Source organism: Cygnus olor, chromosome 12, assembly GCF_009769625.2.
Source record: "Cygnus olor isolate bCygOlo1 chromosome 12, bCygOlo1.pri.v2, whole genome shotgun sequence".
Classification (NCBI taxonomy): domain Eukaryota; kingdom Metazoa; phylum Chordata; class Aves; order Anseriformes; family Anatidae; genus Cygnus; species Cygnus olor.
Genome location: NC_049180.1, coordinates 18,598,587 through 18,618,564, shown reverse-complemented (window position 1 = coordinate 18,618,564; position 19,978 = coordinate 18,598,587). Strand labels below are relative to the sequence as shown.

At 47.5% G+C, this 19,978-nt stretch overlaps 1 protein-coding gene and 2 long non-coding RNA genes across 5 annotated transcripts in view; all 3 read right to left on the bottom strand.

The window, feature by feature from the left end:
- Positions 1 to 1,110, bottom strand: part of LOC121076842 — a 31,723-nt gene extending 30,613 nt beyond the window's left edge. The window contains exons 1-2 of the long non-coding RNA XR_005823753.1: positions 850 to 1,110; positions 108 to 422 (exon numbers count right to left, since the gene is read on the bottom strand). This is a non-coding gene — a long non-coding RNA (uncharacterized LOC121076842). The remainder of the gene's footprint in view (positions 1 to 107; positions 423 to 849) is intronic.
- A 1,087-nt stretch (positions 1,111 to 2,197) lies between these two features.
- Positions 2,198 to 5,205, bottom strand: CBLN1 (cerebellin 1 precursor). The gene is made up of 3 exons (XM_040571412.1): positions 4,876 to 5,205; positions 4,663 to 4,782; positions 2,198 to 3,505 (listed from the first exon to the last, which is right to left on the bottom strand). The coding sequence occupies exons 1-3, from the start codon at positions 5,146 to 5,148 to the stop codon at positions 3,308 to 3,310; spliced, it is 591 nt and encodes a 196-aa protein (XP_040427346.1). The 5' UTR covers positions 5,149 to 5,205; the 3' UTR covers positions 2,198 to 3,307.
- A 4,517-nt stretch (positions 5,206 to 9,722) lies between these two features.
- The window catches only part of LOC121076771, a 41,759-nt gene continuing 31,503 nt past the window's right edge, over positions 9,723 to 19,978 (bottom strand). The window contains exons 6-7 of one of the 3 annotated variants that reach the window (XR_005823700.1): positions 13,615 to 13,842; positions 9,723 to 12,737 (exon numbers count right to left, since the gene is read on the bottom strand). This is a non-coding gene — a long non-coding RNA (uncharacterized LOC121076771). Of the gene's footprint in view, positions 13,843 to 19,978 lie in introns of all 3 variants that reach the window. The other 2 variants (XR_005823701.1, XR_005823699.1) reach the window with 2 other exon arrangements.

The following is a 19,978-nucleotide window of genomic DNA, read 5'->3' as shown; positions in this document are numbered from 1 at the left end:
AAGTGCACAGGCTGCTTCAGACTAGCTCTAACCCCGTACTTGAGTACCGTCCCCTCCAAAATCCCACCTGGTGACTGGACCACGCCGTCCCGCTCCGCTCCTCTTACCTCTTGCTCACCTTCACCCTGCTCCAGCCAGAAAAGATCAGGGCAGCGGGGCAGGCGAGGCAGTCCCTGCCAGGCGCTGCCGTCCACGATCTTGCAGCTCTGCTGCTCGCTCTGACCCCAGAGGAAGAAGCAGCTCTCCCTTCTGCCCGGCAGCAGCTCTGCCTTGGAGCCGAGCCCGCTCAGCATGCCACTGCCGGCACACCAGCCCGGAGAGGCTGGAGGGAGCTGGCTGCCTGGCGATGCGCGAAGCCCAGCCTCTGACCGCTCCTCGGGAATGACCTCTTCCCAGCAAACTTATTGAGCTTCAAGCCGTACCTGGGGGGGTAGAAGAGGGAAAATTATGTTTTGCAATATGGGATGTGCATTAACTATTCCCAGGGTTAACGGCATTTGACTTCTTCTTTTGGATCCAACTCGCTGTCTCCTACTGGAGCTATTAATCTTTATGTTCACATTTTTCACACAGAAGCAAGTTGGTTTGTTTCTCCCTTTCCACCCCCTCACCCCCACATGCACTCCCTAAAAAACCAACGATTAACAATGCAGATTTTTTTCTTTAATTCTCCTACATCTGTGTAATTATATTCACATTAGAAATCAATCAGCTCTGGTCATTACCATTAGTGATATGCTCATAAACCAAACACTAGTCATGCTAATGAACTGAATGAAACATAATTTCTTGTTGTATAAACTGATGCTCAACTCCAATCAGCAATAAATTCAATCAGACATTACTTACATCAGCTGAAGATATATTAAAGCCTTGTAAAGAGTCACAGCCGCTCGCGGCTCAAAGCCAAGGCACGGCCGCATGCCTGGAAGCGGGCCGAGCAGGACAGCAGGTGTGGGAAGGGCTAAGGGCGGCTGGAGCCCTGAGGAGATGGGGACGAGGCCTGGGCACCCAAGGGAGCCCTGAGGAGCCCCCGGGCCCCCTCAGCGAGGCAGGGCGCCCACTGCGGCCCTCACCCGCTCCCGCCTGGCCACGACCCCGTCGTGAGGCTGCGGTCGCCGCCGCTGCCTAAAATGGCGGCTGCGGCCTGTGAGGGCGGTGGCCTGACCTTGCCGCCCCCAGGTCCCCGCGCGGGGCCGCGGCCACGGGCCCAGCGGGGAGCCGGCGGCCGGGGGAGCCCCGTCGGAGGGACAGCGGGGTACCCGCGGCCGGGAGGCGGCCCCTCCAAGATCGCTCCCGGCGGGGCCGGCAGCGCCGCGGCGCGGGGTAGCGGGGCTGCCCGGCGGCGGTGTGGGGATTTTACGGCCCCGCCCGGCTGCGGCGCGCTAACCGGGCTGTAACGACCGCGGAAAGTTGCGGTGGAAGGAAGGTGGCGGCTTTGTTTGCTTCGCGTTGAGGGAGAGGGAGGGAGGAAAAAAAAAAAGGACAAGAAGAGGAGCATCAGCACCACCGCCAGCCCCGCGGCCCCGGGCGCTGCCGCCCGCTCTCCCGGTGCCGCGGTCCCGGGGCAGCTCCGCTCCGCGCCCTCACCCGTCCCGGCCGGCTCCGGGCTGCCCCCGGCGCGGGGCAGAGCCGGGCGCTGCCGCAGGGAGCGGCCCGGGTCCGCGGGGAAGGCGCTGACAGAGTGCTCCGCGGCCGCACGCCGGCTCCGGTGCGCGGGTCCGAACTCCAAGCGACAGCAACCTCCAGTCACGAACCCTGCTCCGCAGAGCTCGGTCGTTTCCTCGCCGGCGGCTGCCGGCGCCGGGGCTCCCGAGCAGCTCCCGCCGGTGTCCGGGGGGCTCCCAGCGCCGGGAGGCCGCGGGCTGCGGGGGGAAAGGCGCCTCCGAGTCCCCTTCAGAGGGCAGCGGCTGCTGCGGAGCGGCTCCGGCGTCGCACCTGGAAGCGAAGCGGCAGAGCCCGCGGCCGCCCCGCTCCCCGCCCGGCCAGGGCCGCCCCGCGGCTCTCCAGCCGGGGCCAAACCTGGGAATAAAGCACGAAACTCATCGTTCTCGTCTCGATCCCCATCCCCGAGAAGCACGTTAAACTCCTCGCGGGGAGCCGGGGACGCAAAAACCCCTCGAGGTGTGCCACAGCCTGGGCGCAGGGCTGCCCCCGAACCCCGCCGAGCCCCTTCATTTCACGCCAAAGTTTAGATACAACCGAAATCCGGGTCAGCACCGTTTAATAAAAGTAGTCATCTCTTTGAGTACTGCAAAATTATAGCATTTACATCTTGAAAAGGCTGTAAACAAAATAATACGAGCGAATAAATAATACGAGCATCGAAGTATACATCGTAAGATAGTTTTAGACGGCTGTATAAAATGCGATCTGGTCTCTAGAATATCATACAGATAAATGCTATCAATAATCGGATGTGAGAGCCCGCGGGAAGCTGCCTAGCGGTGGGGCCGCCAGCCCTGCCCGGGGGCTGCACGCTTCTCCCGCCCCGCTGCCTGCACTGCGCCGACCCCGCCTGCCTGCATTGAGGAACCTTATTTCTGGTTAAGAAAAATAAAAGTCCCATTGAAACTTTATTGAATTAAAGCAAAAAGTAATTTTCGATATTCACACATATATTACAGAGTAATAGTAAAAGTTCAATATACTTCCTGGCATTTAGTTGGGCCACATTTTACAAGAGCAAAACAAGCATCAAAACATTTAGCAGCCTTAAATTTCACAATCACTCAGAATTACATAGAAATATTGAAATACTCTAGTCAGCCTTAGCTGTGAATAGTTCTTCGTGTATAAATTTTTCCTTTAGCCAGCCAGTACACAGCAAGAATTGCATTTTTCCTTCCATCATGGCATCCACGTATTCAAAAATACTTTGCTTTTTTAAAAGTTAAACTCAGAGAAAGAGTCAAGATTAACATGTTTTAAAAACAAAACTACAAAATATGCTGTAAAGGACAATGAAAATATCTAAAGTCTACTTGTGTGAGGCAGAAACCATGGGGGAACGATGGCAGATTACACCAGTGACACAGAGATGGGAACTAATTTTGTGGGAGGAGAGAGAGGAATATAAATGGGGGTTTGATCAATTATAGTGTCTCCCGCCTGTTGGCTGCAACACAACAAAAATAAGTAGTAATTCTTCAAAGCGGATGTACACAAACCTAAGCAGGATTTAGCTTCTTTAATATTTGAATGTAAAAAGTCTGCTGTCCACGGCTCTTTAAACCCAGCTACGACTTGGGAATTTGTAAGAGATTCTCTGACTTGCGGTTCTCCCTTTGCTCGGTTGAGAAGTGCTTTAAAGTGGGAACACTAGAAATCCAGAGAACGTCGAATACTTCCAGCCTCCCATCAAGTTGCCTCTCTCCAGTTTTAGATAAGCTCTGTCTCCTTTCTCCATCTGAATCAGGACTCCATTGCTAGCAGCTTCTCGGGTCACATCTTGGTCCCCTGCAAAGGCAGAAATCACTGGCCACCCATTTAGCATCAAACTCACCTAAAGAGCAAGATAAAACAAAGCCCTCCGTCAATTAAAGCCAGACAATGACACCGCCGGGGCTCGCCTAGCAGGTAAAATGCTTAGTTAGGAAAGGGCCTCTTTTGACAGCTGAAACTCCAGCCCCATAAAAATGAAATATCAATCCGAACCCAGCTAAGGTATGTACTCTAAAGGAATAAGGCTTTCACTGCTGTTTCAGACCCACATCAAAACACCCGGTGCATATAAAACAGGACATTGATCCTATTTTGAAGGATTTCAATAGGGTGCCTGTATGTTTTCAGGCTATGAAAAGAGCTCATACTTATTGAAAGATGGCTTTATGCGAAACCTCAGAGACATGAGGTGCAGAGCCACAGCCGCCAGAGTCAGCGCGTTTGAAGTGTATTCAGGAGGTAGTTTTCCTTTGTTAGGCAGCAAAGACAATATGCCACAACAGTCAATAAGCTCTGCTCAGCTCACTCTAATGATCTCAGGGCCGCGTACCCCACATTAATAATACACTACCTGCCTGATCTGGATGTGTGAAGCCGCTTACACCAGCACGGTGCTGCAGCTCTGCGTTCACTTTTTCAATGTACATCGCTACACAGACGGATTTTCTGCCTAGGTTATGCTACCTGGCTTCACGCCGATAGTTTCTTATCCCTACCTAGAGGCGCATATGCATCGAACCCCACACAAAAGGCGCGTATGCGTACAGGTATCTGCACACGCTGAGCTATATTCGCGATGGGATCCGTGCCACAGGCGCCTCCCCGCACCCCAAGCCCCCGTGAGACCTCCCGGGAGCAGTGAGGAGCCGGGGCCGGGCAGCGCTTCCCCGGGCTCTGCCCAGGGATGTGCCTGGAGCTGGGGACAGTGTGGGGCCCGTCCTGGCCAGTAGGATGCCACCACCTCGGGCGTGATGCTACGGTGGGATGCTACCACCTCGGGAGGGCTGCCACCACCTCGGAGGGCTGCCACCTCCAGCCCGGGCCACCTCACACTGGCAGGGGCTGCGCAGAGGCCGGGGGGTGCCCGCGGCCCCTTGCCGCCGCCAGGGGGGTTGCGGGGGGAGCCCTGTGATGCCCGGGGGCCGGTCCCGTTCCCGCCGCCCCCCCGGGCCGCTCCCCCCCGCGCCCGCCGGTCCCGCGGAGCGAAGCGGGGCTGACCTGGATGGTTTGCCTGTTGTAGACTTTCACCACGTGAAAATTAAAACTGTAAATCCCTTTCCTGGGCGCTATGAAAGTGCTCCTCTCCGAGTCGAAGTTGCTGCCGATGTTCACTAGTACCTGCGAGGGAAGGGCACCGTCAGCGCCGCCGCCGAGCCCCGCGGCCTCCCCCGACGGCCCGCCCGGCCCCTCGCCCTCCCCGGGCCGCCCCACCTGGTCGAAGTAGATGATCATGGTGCGGTTGCTCATCTCGGAGGGCTCGTGGTTGGTGCTGCGGATGGCGGAGAAGGCGACCTTGGCGCTGCCGGAGCGCACGGAGATGCCGAGCGCCGTGCCGGTGGGATCGGACGTGGGGTTGGAGTCGCACACCACGAGGCACTTCCCCTCCAGCACGATGGGCTCCGTCTCGTTCTGCCCGCACGCCAGCCACGCCGCGCCCAGCAGCAGCAGCAGCCCCAGCGCCAGCGCCAGCCCCGGGCCCCGCATGGCGCCGCGCTCCCTTCCCCGCTCCGCGCCGCTCCGCTCGCCCCCTGCCCCGCCGCGCTCACAGCGGGGCCGCCAGCGCCCCGCCGGCGGGGAAGCGGCCGCGGGGAGGCACGGCGCGCATAGCGCGGAGCGGAGCGGGGCCGCGCCGAGCCGAGCCGAGCCGAGCCGAGCCGCGCCGAGCCGAGCCCGGGGAGGCGGCGGCGGCGCTGGCGGCGAGCACAAAGCCGTGCGGGGCGCGGCCCCGCCTCCACACCGGCCCCGCGCTGCCGTCAGCGCCCCCGCGCCCGCCCCCGCCGCGCCCGGGCCCAACCGGCGCCCGCCGCCCGCCGCCGCCGCCAATGGCCGCGCGGTCCGCCCGGCCCGCCCGGCCCGCCCGCCGCCCGGCTCGGCAGCGGCAGCAGGTGCCCGACCCGCGCCGCGCCGCGCCGCGCCGCAGCACCGCGCAGGTAGGAGCGAGGGGAGCCGGGGAGCCCGCGACGGGCGGGCGGGCGGGCGGGGTAGGCTGCGAGGGTCGCGGACGGGCCCCCCGGGTGGGCGCAGGGGTGGCCCCGGTGCTGCTGGGGGGACGGGAGCCCGCAGCCCCCCCCCCGGGACCCTCGAGACCCCCGCAGCCCCCTGAGCCAAGACCTGGCCGCTGTGCTCACGGTCCGGGGGTCCGCGTCCCGACCCCCCCGAGCGCCTCTGCCTCTCCGCAGGCTGCAAGCGTCGCCTGGTCGCGGTGGACGCCGCCCCGGGGCTCGCCCTGGCTGTGCCGGGGCAAAATCCCTGCCTGGAACTGCGGGAGAAGAGAGTGGCGGTGACCTGCCGGCGGCACAGCGCTGGAGCTGCCTGCCTTCCTAACCGGCGGCTGTCCGCAAAGTTAAACTCGTGGTCAGGGATAAAAGCCTGAAGAGGGGTTTGCAGCGTCCGCTCTGGGAAGTTTAATACAGTTCAAAACTGGGCTCCAAGTGCAAATCAGTATGAACTTTGATAAAGTTTTGATTAAAATTTTTGATTCGATTTTTAGTTTATTTTACTGGGCTGCTCCGATTGCCTTTACCCGGCGCATGGATCTCTCCCCGAGAGTTTAGTTTGTGCAAACAAAACTTTATCCATGTTTTTGCCCCGCTAAGTTGAGCGTGCACCAGGAAAGTTGCTCAGACAAGATGGGAAGTGCCACAGTTTGCCGGTGGGCTGGCACTGCCTTTGAGGGGACGGGACGCAGTTATAGCCAGTGGCATCGTGCCCCACACCGTTATAGGCGTTTGGCCTCCAAACAGCCTGGAAAACAACGTCATGGCAAAAGACATGTAGGGCAAGGAAAATGGCCAGAAAGGTGTTGGGGAGCTAATGTAAGAGAGACAAAAACTCTCCTGGGAAGCAGCAAATGAAGTGGAGGGGGATGGGTGGAGCCACGCACACCTGCGAGGAGGCTGCTGTGTCGCACTGCAAGGTACCAGGCTGGGAGCCGTAATGTGCCATCGCTGCCTGGCCTAACTGAGAGCCAAAGTCTGAATCAACAAGTGTATTTAAATGAAGTTATTATTTCTAAACGTTTCTAAGAGGCACTAATAAGGCTAAACCAAATCAAAATCAGCTTGGTGTTTTCATGGGGACCCCTCTGGGGGGAGGCAAGGTGGGCTCTTGTTCTCCAGCCATCCCACCAGCTCCCCAGGCTCTGAAGGATGGAGATAACACAAAGAACAAGAACAGGGACCTGGAAAAATGAGCGAATCTGTCACTTTTACCAGAAGCCCTCTTCTGCAAAGAGGAGGTGGGCAGACAGGGAAGGAGGGGATGCGGAGTTCCCCAAGCGAGACCCCGTCATTCCCATGGACTATCAGTCTTGCACACTTGACTGGCGCTGTAGCACCCAGCTTGTGCAGTTCTGGCTTTAATAAAGTAACGCCAGCCATGCAAATTAGACATTACTTCATTTTCATTAAATGTCACACGCTGCGCTAGGCAGTTATGTTGATTTTCTCTGTATTGACAACAGGCTCTGACTTGTACTGGGAACAAAGAAAAGATGCTCAGCAGGAAGATGTATGTACTGATATACAAGAACATGGCTTAATTAGTGATGTGTGGCAGAGAGCTCCCAAGCTAGGAGTGCAGATTTGCAAATCCAGATGTTTACAGAGGGCCACGAATTACATTACTCCATCTAATTACAAACTGCCTTGTTAATCAATGTCACTGAGATACAATAGGGCAATTGATGTTCAGATACAATGGCAGCTGGGTCAAGGTATTAACAAACTATAATAGATGCTGTAGGTATTGGACAGAAACTAAGGTATTTCTCAAGCAGAACCCTTTTTGGTTTGTTTTTCAGAAGTACTTCTGTGGCTATGGAGAAAATGTGTGAACTGTCCATCTCATGGTAACTAGCCATGACCTAGTTGTTGACAGTTCGAGCACAGTCTGTAGAACACCTTGAATGTTTCACCCATGCTTAAAGAAAAGCACCAACTTGGAAATAATCTGGAGGAATAAAAAAAAAAAAAACAGTGGAATGATCCTGAAGAACCCAGGAATCTCTGAAGAATCACTTTAGAACCAGTTACTGTCCTGCTCAGATAATGAGAGAGTTGCTTGTCTCAGTCCAGAAAAAATACAGAAAGACCAAAATAAACTGGTTTTTACCTTAGAGAAGCAAGTTTAAATCTAAGAGGTACTGAACTAGATCTAGATCTCTAGAAACTAAAGCACAATTTAGCCACAAAGCAGTTTAAATCATGAGCAACAGCATTACCTACCCTGCATTACCTTGTCAGTGAGCCTTAATCCTGTTTAAAGGAAAGCACCACTGGAAACTCAATCTGACTAGACATTTAACTTTAGCTCCACTTATGAAAAAAAGCTTCTAAGGGGGGCAAGCATAAGCTTTTCTGAAAACAGGTACAGAAAAATCTACTAGAAGCCTTTTTTTTCCTTCAAGAGAATAATTTATCAAGAGTTAACTAGCTGTGTAGAAAACCACCCTTTCACAGACTACTGCTTTTTGATTTAATACTTCTTGAGTACAAAATACAAAGTCTGGCCCGTAACTGGATAACTTATATGAAATGCAGTTTGTTCGCTGCTATATTAGTTTATGAAGGATAAACAGCAAAAAGCAATTCAGGGATTCATATATGGCCATATAAACTTAAGATACTCCTCTTCCCAAGCATCTACTGGGATTCTGTACAAAGTCTGAAGATGTGTGAAAATGAGATTTAGAGCAAAACAGCTCTTGCTGATCCATACTGCGCGCTATCTACAACCATCTCATTTTCTGTTGTAAGAGAGATTTGCATGTGTTTATGGAGATTTGCTTACAGTGTCACCTTCAGCTTCCACAGCAAGCAATTAAGGTATCTCAAAGAGCAGACTGAGTTCAGTGAAAGAGTACACAGCAGGAGCAGATGAACTGTTAGGGTCCCACCCAGCAGAAATGATCTGTCATTCCACACCCCGTGGAATAAGAAAGGCCGCAGAGACTTGCTGGGCCACGTGCCTGCCAGCACAGGTTGTACAAGCAGAGGAAGGACGGAAAATGGCACAGACGGTCTGCTTCAGATGGCCATGCAGAGCAGCACCAGGCCAAAGGAATTCTCTCGTGATCACTTGTGGTTGTAGGAGAAAGAAGGGACGCTGAGCGTAAAACCCAGCCAGTAACATGGACTCCTACAGAGTGCATATGCTTGCTGGGTACATACCTGAGAACAACCGCCAGGTAGACATTTGCAAATATTCATATCCAAACATTCTCTAATTTTAGTTGATCAAATTAAACCAGATTGCTTCCCAAGGTTAATCATACGCTCCTTCCTATAGAGAAATAGTTCTGATTTTTTACTTTCAGATCTCACTTCTGGCCAAAGAATATCAAACAAATTAAGCTTAGCGTTTTCCCTGTATTGTAATGTGTTTTGAAATGTTCGCAAAGACAGTGATAAAATGTTGAAATAAAAATTCACCTTTTGCAGTTACCATCATGGCAAATCTCAGTCTCAGAAGGGAGAAATTTTGATGGATACGGGTAACTGCAAACAGAAGGTTAAAAGAGAAACTGTTAGATGATCTTAACCAAAGTGGAGAGTGCAGCAGTAAATGAATATGAAACTGTCGACCTTGAAGGATCACTGGGCTGCATGGATATTGGGTTTTGTATGTTTTCCAAGAACAACACAGTTTATTAACATAACATGGGTAATGTTGTCTGCTGCTTTTTATTGGCTGCCTGCAGCCTTTGACATCTAATCTCCCATGTATATATTACATAGGATAATGTTAAAAGTGGGAAAAATGTTAGCTCAATGACAAAGATACTTGAAAGCACCATCCTTGAGACAATTATTAAACATTCTGGTTTATACAACCATAATTGTCCATAAGTCCACAGTGCTGTCAAGCTTTTCTGTCTTCTTTATTTTAAAGTAATGTTGGGTTTCAGTCTTGCCTTGAGAGACTGTCTGCTTTACAGCTAGATCTCTACTGTATTTACTGATAGCATGAAAGCTAATGCTTGGATAGGATATTAGCAGGTTTTCTTTCAGTAACAAAAAATTCCAAAGTGAGCAATGACGCCAAAGTCAGGAGCTTGACCCGTTTTCCTTGTCATACGCTTCTGTCAAAACATGTGCATTGTTACAAATAACTAACTCACATTGAAACTTAGTCGCTATTCAAATAGGTAATTGTATTTTAACAGGGCAAAATTCCAACCCAAGCAGCCAGAGAACACTCAGCTAAAGCCAGTGTGGGTTGGAACAGCATGTGTGCTTGCTGTAATTGTAAACGGGGCTACCTCGGTCATGCTTCCTTTTCAGACTTAAAAGAATTAAGACCAATGCTGTCCAAATGTTAACTGAAACTCCTAATAATTAGGGATTATTAGGGACTGTTGGTTGGGTTTATTTTCTACTACAGTTCTCTTGTATTTGGGGATTCTATTTATATGCAGAATTAAGAGCTGTGTTTGAACAGGTAATCCAATCTTCTCTGTGTAATTTAGCCAATGATTTTTTTCCTGGCCCTTAGTTTTGGCTGTGTTTCAAGATGAACAGTGAAACTGCATTACTAAAAATAATCTCATTCAATATATTTTACCTGAAAGGATAAACCAGACCAGCCTACAAATGATGGGTAAAATTCTGAAGTTGTTTTTTTTTTTAACTTACCCAGGAAGCCTCTCATTGCACCAGAGGTACTGAGCGGGACTTCTCCGTGTACATCCTCCCCTCTAGTGGCTGCTCTTCTCACAGAAAAGTAGCAACACCTCAGCGCTTCATCTGTATTAGGCACTAAGTGATGGGTACAGGATGGAGGGATGCTAGACTGGAAGGCAACAAGTAGACACAATTTTTAATGTACTACAAAATTCAAATCTCTTAGTGATATGAGCCTTATCAAGACAGAGATGCGCAACAAGAGCTGTAGATTTGACAGTATTTTTGTGAAAAATGCAAAGTGTTGCTTGAGAGATGATAATAGTTGCGATCACTTACATGCAAGACCAGCTTCTCAGCCATTTCTGTCCCTCACACCCATCTTTTTTGTTGTTTTGCCTCGTTTATCCCATATTGCCAGTACCTTGCAGGACTCACAGAGTTAGAAACCGTGAGTAACTGCCCGTAAACCAGCCATCCCACTTAGCTCTTCCAAACGTTTTTCTCCTATCCACTACACACTTTCTCAACATCTAAGTCTCCATGTTCATCGTTTACTGTTCAGCTATTTCTACTATGGGATTAGTGCCTATAATGCAACCCTGCGCCCCCTCCCAAATTGCTGTCACAGTGATGAGGCAAACCCATGACCATTAGGAGGATGAGGCAGCTCAGACAGCACTGCAGAAGCCCAGCTACCCATAGGTAGAAAACAAGGCTGCAGAGGTACAACCAGCACGTGGGATATTTTGTAAGGACCTATTTCTTGCCTGCAGACAGTGGCGAGTGGTCATGCAAGCAAGTCCATGCGCCGTACTGCAGCTCTGGCCAGCTTTTCCAGGCATTGAACCAGAGAGACTGTGGAGCCTAAACACCTCAAGCTCAGTGGGTAGGCTGGAAAAATATCTGGAAAAATGTCAGAGGGGGAGAGAAAACTTGCTGGAATTTCATTCCTGTCTCACACGGGTGTCAAACTGAGAGTTTTCCAGTCCTTCAACTGAAGACATCTTTATTCCTCTCTGCTTTCTGTCATCCCTTTGCTTTCATCCATTTATACCACTATCATAGCAGGGCTGCTCTATTGCTCTCTCCAGCCAGACACGTCTATTCTGGTTCTGAACAGAACAGTCTAGGTCTTTGTAACCTACAGCGAATGGAAGATTTCCTTAATGTTTCTCAGTGCTCTGACAGTATATGCTAGAAAAGGCTATTAGATACTTCCCCTTTTTCACTGCACTCATTGGACATAAACAGTGTCTGGCACAGAAACTATTACAGGGCAATCCCAGAGTGCCTTTCCACCAGAAACCAAAATCTGACATGACAATGATGACTATCAGATCTGGAGGCTTAACTTTTAACCACAAGTTATCAGCAATTAAAATCCTAATATTAATATTTCATTAAGGTCTCCTCCTTCTGAGTAACTAATTCATTACTCAACTAGTTAAAAGTATTTACAGGCTTCCCAGCAGAATTCAGAACAACCTGTGGTTAAGCAATAACTCTAAAATAATGGATTACTTACAAATTCTTTGAACTTCTACTGGGACAATTCTCACTGTATTTTATTTCTCTCTAGGTTTGGATGAGAAAATTATTAGTAGTTATGTGTATTTTCAGCAAAAAATTGAAATAATAAATTCCATCAAATACTGACTACAGCTACTTTTTATCATAAAATTTTACAAATTCCCCACCAGTGAGCTCATTAGTGTAAATGATAGAACCTTATCTCAGGTTTAAAGTCAGCATTTTTACTTTGCTACCAAACAGCCTGTTTCCTTTCGTGGCATGATAATTGAGGACTTTACTCTTGAAAGCAAGGAAAATATTCCTCTCTGTTTTTGCAGGGCAATCGAGTAGGGTTGGCAAAAAAAACAAGCAGGCCAAGTGGGATTTCAGTGTTGCTGTTATCCTTTTGGAAGCCTTTCCAAAAGAAGCAGAGCCTCCGCAGGGGAAGAAGTGCACTTTGCAACACAGGGGTGTTGTGAGAGGCAGGTGTCAAGGGAAGGCAGAGGATGAAGGCTATTTCTAAAGAAAATAATAGACTCTTCCCTCATTCCTTGTTCTACCTTCCAAAATATTTGTGGCATTGAAGTACCATGTATTTACATACCTGCTGTTATGCCAGGACAGCATCAGTATTGCTCAGCATACCTCAGTTCCTCACCACAGCTGGGAAACCACAGAATCATGCTGGCAACAAGCACAGGAGGTAGAAGTCTCCTCCTGGCTTTCCAGAAGCACCTGCAGAGATGGTGGTAAGAGGAACAGAGTTAAGCTCTTAAAGACACTGGCAACTAAAATAAAGGTAACACTCAAAAATACCTGGTTGAAAATGATGACTTCCATGACAGAGAGGGGGAAAGGAGGGCAAAACTTTGAGTGCCAACCAAACTGTCATGACTCCAGGCTGGAAACTACCAATCTAGTAAGGAAAGAGTAAACCTGTAAACAAACATATGAGCACTGTTCCATACTGCTTATTGAACTCTTTTTATATATAGTGATCTCCCCCATTCATCACAGTACATCAAAATAACTCTAATGAATAAGGGCAAGGGCTACAATTAAACTGTTCAGAGGGCTCGCTGTGTTTGGGGTAGCTGGTCAGTAAGGGGGGTGAGGCCATTGTCATTATGTCAGGTGTTCATCCCATGCCTTCTGAATTCGTAACATTGCCAATTTCCATCTTCTGCACACATCTGGTATTTTAAGCAGTTGTCTGTGGCTCTGAACGAGTGCCCCATCCCCCAGTACTCGTTCAGGCAAAAGTCTGCCTGGCTCCCGGCAGTGCCGGGGAGCCCTGCTTGCATCTGCACCCGCAGCTCCTGCAGGCCGAGCGGGTGCCTGGCACGTCAGCCCCCAGCAGGGTCCCCGGGCTCCTGCAGCTCCACTCCGACCTCAGTGCAGGCAAGCTTCAAGGCAGTTCGCTTGAGTGACATGAGAGAAAATAGGATAGCTGCAGACATGAGAGTCTTTGCTGGTGAAATGCTGGTAGTCTTCAACAGTGCAACAAACAAAACAACAAATGGCGAGCTGTGGACATGGAGATTTTGTGCAGCTGAGTTAATAAAGGCTGGAGAGACATAGCTGTCTGTGCCATAAAGTCAGTGATGATTTTTGAAGGAAGCCTAATTCTAGAGTCAAGTGCAGCTTAGAAAAAAGTCCTGAATGGAGTTAAAATACATTACTTTGGGGGAGGGGGATATTTCTCATAGAAAACTAAATGTTTTCAGTAATTGGAACAACATAGTTTTAAATATTAAGTCATGAAACAAAATGCCATTAATTATTTGGCTTGGACCACACTGTACGTTCCTACCTCTGAATCTTGGATTTCGAACTGTGCAGCACGCCAGGCCTGCGGTTCACATGCACAGACAGGTCCTCACTGCAACAGCATCCTTTGCAGTTCTGGCTCCCTGTAAAGCTTCATCCAAAGCCTGTCAGGCTCTGAGTCCATTTTATCTTTCATCCTCTCTCAATCTTGAATTTACTTCACAATCTGTGGCTTTGGATGTTTTATGTAGTTTCTGAAGCTGTATTTGCACTACAAGGTAAGGGTAGAAAAAGAATAAAAAGCAGAACTGCTTCACAAAAAGAGCAAACTTTTAGATTTCCATTTTTTTTAATTTTTATTTATTTATTTATTTATTTATTAAGGCTCACAGAGGACAGGAAAGTGCCTGTACATTGCAGTAAGCTCTGGGCCTGCTACAAGGCTCAGGGCTGTGGAGAAGGAATTTTTTATTTGCTGAGCATCATAAGGATCCCCTAGTGGCACCAGTGTGGAGGGTGGCTGGGATATGCAGGCAGTTCTGCTCTTTTCTAAGGGCCAAAAATACTTGTTTAGTAAACTGCTGATGTGCATGAACTTCACAGGAGATACAAGTTGCACTTAGTGTAGATGTGGCTACTGCTTAGCCCAGCTTCTCATTTACACTGGAGTAATTTTTGCATATATATTAAATATCAGAGAGGTGGAAAGCACTATAGATGAATATAGGTACTAGCTTGTCATTTGCACTGCTTCCACATGTACATTTTATCCCCTGGGGGAAAAAAAAATCCAAGATGAGCCTGTCGCAAATATCACAGTTTCTTACATATTCCTTCCCCTAACTATACCCAGAAGCCGATTGTCCATCAGTGCCCCTAGCAGCTTGTGACAAACTGCGGTTTCAGTAATTACTGAAGATCCATATTACATCTGTGATACTGCTCACCGGAGGAGTTCAGACCTAGAAAGACAGGCATCATCATTTTTCCTTTGAAGCTGAGACCAAGTCTGAGTCACTGGGCTGGCCACTGACTGGCTCAGCAGATCAGCAGTGGCACCAAACATATTGTATTTATTGAACATAATGGAGGGGAACAGTGAGATATAGGATGGAAACAGCAGTGATACAAAGGGAGCTAGACAGCACCGGATAAGGAATTGAGTCAGGTATTGGCCAGCTACCAGGAGGAGCATATTTTTAACAAAGATCGTTTGACGGTCAGAATCAGGAAATAAAGGGAATTTTGCTTTGTTTGCAGTCCCCTGTATTGGAGTGATCCACACTTTACCAACATTGTTCAGCACGTCTTTAAGGTATAAAAGTGCTTATGTATTTGCCAAGATTTTAATCTAAAAGGACTTTTTGCGCTTGATGACTTTTTTATTCTTTTAGCTTTTTAAGTAAGCAGGGATTTCTTTGTTTGGATTATGCAAAATATTACCATTGGAGAAGCCTAGCTGCATTCAATGACTCTGCATTACTCCATTTTCTTACAGGGTCAGCACAACTCTTAAAGGCTAGAGTGTACGAATTGGGTTGCATTATCTTTGCACATTGCCTTTCCTTTATCTATGGAAACTCACCCCACTGGCCTAAGCCCTTTTGCATGACCACTATTTTATTTACAAATTGGCAGTGAAGTGCTGCAGTCTCTCTGACAGTGTGCAATTGCACACGATCTCTTTAGGCTTCAAGACGTACCTTTCGTAAATGATTATATATTCTAAAAGGCAGTCCAATTGGCTGCTTTGCATTTTGCATATATTTTTCATATTTCCAAGACAGGACATATGCAAAACCATTTTACTGTGGCAAAACCACAGGAAATATGATGATTTGGAAGAAAGGCCAGAGACCAAAGGTTCTGTTCCTAATTCTTCCACTCATGTGCTGCAGACTGGGTAAGTCACCTAATATTTCTCTGCCTTTTCTCTGCGTCTGCACAAGGTTATTTTTTCTTCTAAGGGTTTGAATTCAGTGAATGAAACTCTAATTTATTATTATTAATATATTCCAATAAACAGTTGCAGTGCTTTAGCATTGCTTTGAAGTCAGTCAAATAAGTATTAAAGAAAGCATGAGTTATTAGAAACCTCAGTTCAGTCCATCTGATATGCCTGTGTTGAAATGTTACTCGCGGGACGACCTCCTCAGAACAAGAAACTGATAAAGCTGTGTGTGCTAAATGGATCCTGGAGTTTAGAAAAGCTTTTTCTCTCATCACTCATCCATTATGAAAACACTGACATAAGTCGTGGCCCCAAATCACTAAAAGCAACTTCTACTACATAAAGCATTTAAATGTGCCAGTAAATACCTTATAATGGCATCATACCTATCACCATTCATACAGCGCGCTCCTATCTACTTTCATTATTCTCTCCTTCCTCCTACCCTGCCTTACTGTTGTGAATTATGGGCAACTCTTGGAAAAGTGACATACACTTTAATTATGCACGTAATACTATAATTGAATCAAACTACTTTGTTTCCCGAAAAGGCTATTCTTTATTTGCTGGCAGGCTGCTTGTTTGTGATCCTAGCATTGTCAGTCACATCAGGAAAGCCATCTTAGTCATAAAATAGCTATTGTAGTGGAAGTATTATTGGTTCTGTACGGGGCTCTTTAATGGTAATTATGTACAGCTTTTAGTAATTTTAAGACTCACCCAAGCATCATTGAAACAAGCCATTTGCAATGACATGCAATGATGCCTGCACAGTATTTTTATAAGCAAACTGAAATAAGACATTTTGGTGGTAACATGTAAATTAGCCTTGAGGCTTGCAATGCAATGTTCATCAAGTGTGTAACATTTAATTACAAGACCATTGAGCATGAGTGAAGTCCTCTGAGATTTTCATCCCTACAACAGAAAGATTATCCTACTGAACAGACAATTTGATTCCTCTCCTCAGACGTGGAGCAAATCCTCCAGTCCCTCAGCAAGCCAAACAGGCATTTATGGGACTGATATCTTTCAGGACCTCATCTGGTAAAGTACTTTGTGGAGGTACTGGTGCTTAAGATACCTTGTTGAATCCCACCTGCAAGGGATTGAGACTTGCAGGCACTAGGCACAAAGTACTGTAGTTGGAAGGCGTCTAATCTAAGGAAGAAGAGCTCGGTCTGGGCCGTTCTCATTTCTAACTTAATAAACAAAACCGTATTGCACTTATGGAGCTACATAGCGTGCACAGTGTGGTGTCTTCATACATTCATTCGGAACTGGTTGTTTCCAATATGCCCAAGTGCACAGCAGCACCAGAAACTCCAGCAATTTTGTCTTCTGCACCAAACCAGTGCCGTTGGCATCCACATGCGTACGGAAACACAGATTAAATCTTTCATTGGCTCCAGCCCCTAGCACAAACAATACTAAATTGTTATTTGTCTCAGCCTCTACTTCTAGATGCTTCTAGAAAAGGTTGTGAATGTTTTGCTGTGGGGTTTAAGCTACAAGATTGATAGCTGAGGGCATCTATTTTCTAAATGTGGGACTCTGATGTTCACAAGGCAGCTGGTATGACCAGCCATATGGTGATAAAACAAGGGAGAAATGTCACAACAGAGATTAAGTATATGGCCATAAGTCGTCCAGGCACCTGTAGAGCTATATAACCACCTGCCATCTATGGAAATCTTGCAGTCCTCCCAGTGGCGTTGCCAGAGGAGATGCCTGGGCATCCACTGACAAAGCAGAGGACCAGCAGGTACCTAAAAAGCTGCACACAAAGGTTGCACTTGTCCAGGGTCTCTCTCCAAGACTGAGCACACATGATATGTAGTAAACAACCTTCCTCCATTTGTTTCTTTCTCTGACTGACTTTCCCTTGCCTCTGGCAAACACCTACATGCTCTTCAGAGCCCAGTTCAGGGCATGGTCAGAGCCCAGTGATTGCTGTCCCCAGATTTTGAGGGCTTGTGACCAAGGTCTACACCCTCTCTGGTAACATGCTTTATTTTCTGGTTATATACATTATTCTCCAAGCAAAATGCTCAATGAATGCACTTGTGGATGTTTCCAATGACTAACTCTACCAGCTTACAGTAACAAAGACAGGAAAGTGGAGAGACTGTGAAGTATTTCATACAGGTAAGTTTTGTAGCAATCATTTGCAGCTTACGAAGCATTACCTAGCCTGATGACGAGTGTTATAATTTCGTGTGTTTTCTTAAAGTCATAAAGCTTGGCGTTATATAAATGTGTGTAAAATTTGTCATTTGTTAAAAAAACAGTGTAGAAAGTTTCTATCCTCATTTTTGGTCTGTATCTTTGATGAATTGCATAAAAAATCAGAAAGGTAAAGCGGGAACGAAATAAATACTGTTGTGAAAGAGTAAACTGTAATAGTTTTGCTCATAATTGTAAGGGCCTCCTCATTTCTGAATTTTGAATACTTGAAGTTGGCAACATTAGCATTTTGTCAGGAGTTAGGAAAGTTTACAAGAATTTGACTACAAAAACTGATTGAAATGAACTGACATCTGGATTACAAGAATCAAATAGAAAATCGTTAGCCATTTCAAAAATCCAAAATTGATGCTCTTTTCAAGTATTCTTGAGAGATGAAACAACATCCTGTAGGTTTGCTGGAGATAGAAGTTTCATTTTCAATTAATGCACCAACTATATTTGCTAACTTACTTGTTACAGACAACATAATGTGTGTTGTCCTGGTTGTCTAGATGCTGGAAAAGGAAAAGCCCGAGGAACTAGCTGCCCAGCTGGCTGTGGCAAGGAATGTGACCAGATCAGAGACAGCTACCATTAATGTTCTGAAAAGATCTAGCTTCCCAACAGTCAAATGATACCTTTTTATGCAAATAGTCATCACAACAACATGCTCAATCTTTGCTATTGTATGATTAGTGTTCTCATGTGTAATCAATAAATGCCCAGAGCCTCTCCCTGTAATGACTGTTTTGCTCAGTCTCTCCAGTAGGGAGGTCTGTTCGGCAGCAGGTTTTCAGCAGATCAAAATGAGGAATCAATAGCCTGAGAATAATCTGCCCACTTGTCCTTATGAAATATTTGTATTTTTTCCATGCAAGATCTAACAGACCAAATGACTTTTCCAATACAGAAGGGTTTAGTGCCTCGTATGGAAATGCATCATCTACACAATTGCCAGTACATGATAGAACCTCTCAAGGTCACTGGTGAATGGACTGAAGGGCTTTAATAAAGCTTTAAAGTCAAATCATGCCAAACACCCACCTAAATGGTTACAAATTGCCTGTGAGTACAGTGCTTAGGTGAGCGTGGCCTCAGAGAGGATGCGTGGCTTTCCTCTCATGAGCACGCTCCACAGATGTACCCCCCTGCTGCTACACAGCAAAATGCAAAGTCCTCTCTGCTCTCTCTGTTGTAGACCTTACCTAGGGAAGGGATGCTGATGCCAGCCTCCTTTCCTGGTTGGTTTTACCGGCACAGCACATGACAGCAGCCCACTCCTCAGTCTGCCCCATGAGCGGGGAGCAGGGCTGGGGGGCACCTCTGCATGCACATCGCGTTCTGGCCCCCAGGTGTCCCTCTCTGGTTTCAGTTGTACCATATCACCTTTTTTTAATTTGAAAAGTGAACACACTAAAATTGTTATTAATAATTATAATAATAGTGGTCATTTAAAAGGACTTAAGAGCTATTTTCAGTTGGTTTCTTTTCTTGACTCCTTTAATACAGCCACAAGAACAGAGTAATCTCCACAGATGTCGTTTCTGATCTGGGATATATATGTTCTTATCGTGGCTTTCAAAGCCCTCAGCAAAGGGTCTGAGGTTACATTTTCTTTTTTAGCTTGGTTTCCTAAGGAAATGAGGGTCATGCCATTGCTGTCTGTCTGTCTGTCCTGATTTTTCTCTCATACTGCCTCACAGAAACTTTTTAGCCTGTCGGACAATTTCAGCTGAAATAAAAAAGCAATGTAGATCTTGAGAATAAGTGGATACCTGTAAGACTTCACAGACATTTTTGGTTGGAGAGAAGAAGGAAACACAGGTCTCCACTGTAGCTGAGCAAAGGTGAGGAAAATGCAGCCTGTGCCACCTGCTTGGCAGCAGCTGACGAGCAAGCCAATACCGGCTGCTCATCAGCACGAGGCTAAGTTTGGACAAGCCAGAGCAGAAACTGCTTCTTGGCTGGTGAGGGTTCAACAGTGAGACCTGGCAACTTGCATCTGCAGGCGGCTCCGAGGAGCACAGGGCATGGCTCTCTCTCAGGCAAGCCTCTAGTTCTGCGCTTCACAGCTGTAGTTACAATTGCATCGCCATATTCTGTCTCCCCTGCCAAAATATTCTGGATGTTTTGCAGATGACACATGGCAATGCAATTCCTGTTTTAGAGATGTTACAACTGAGGGACATAAATTATATTAATTCTTAAAACCTACTCTTTGTCTGAA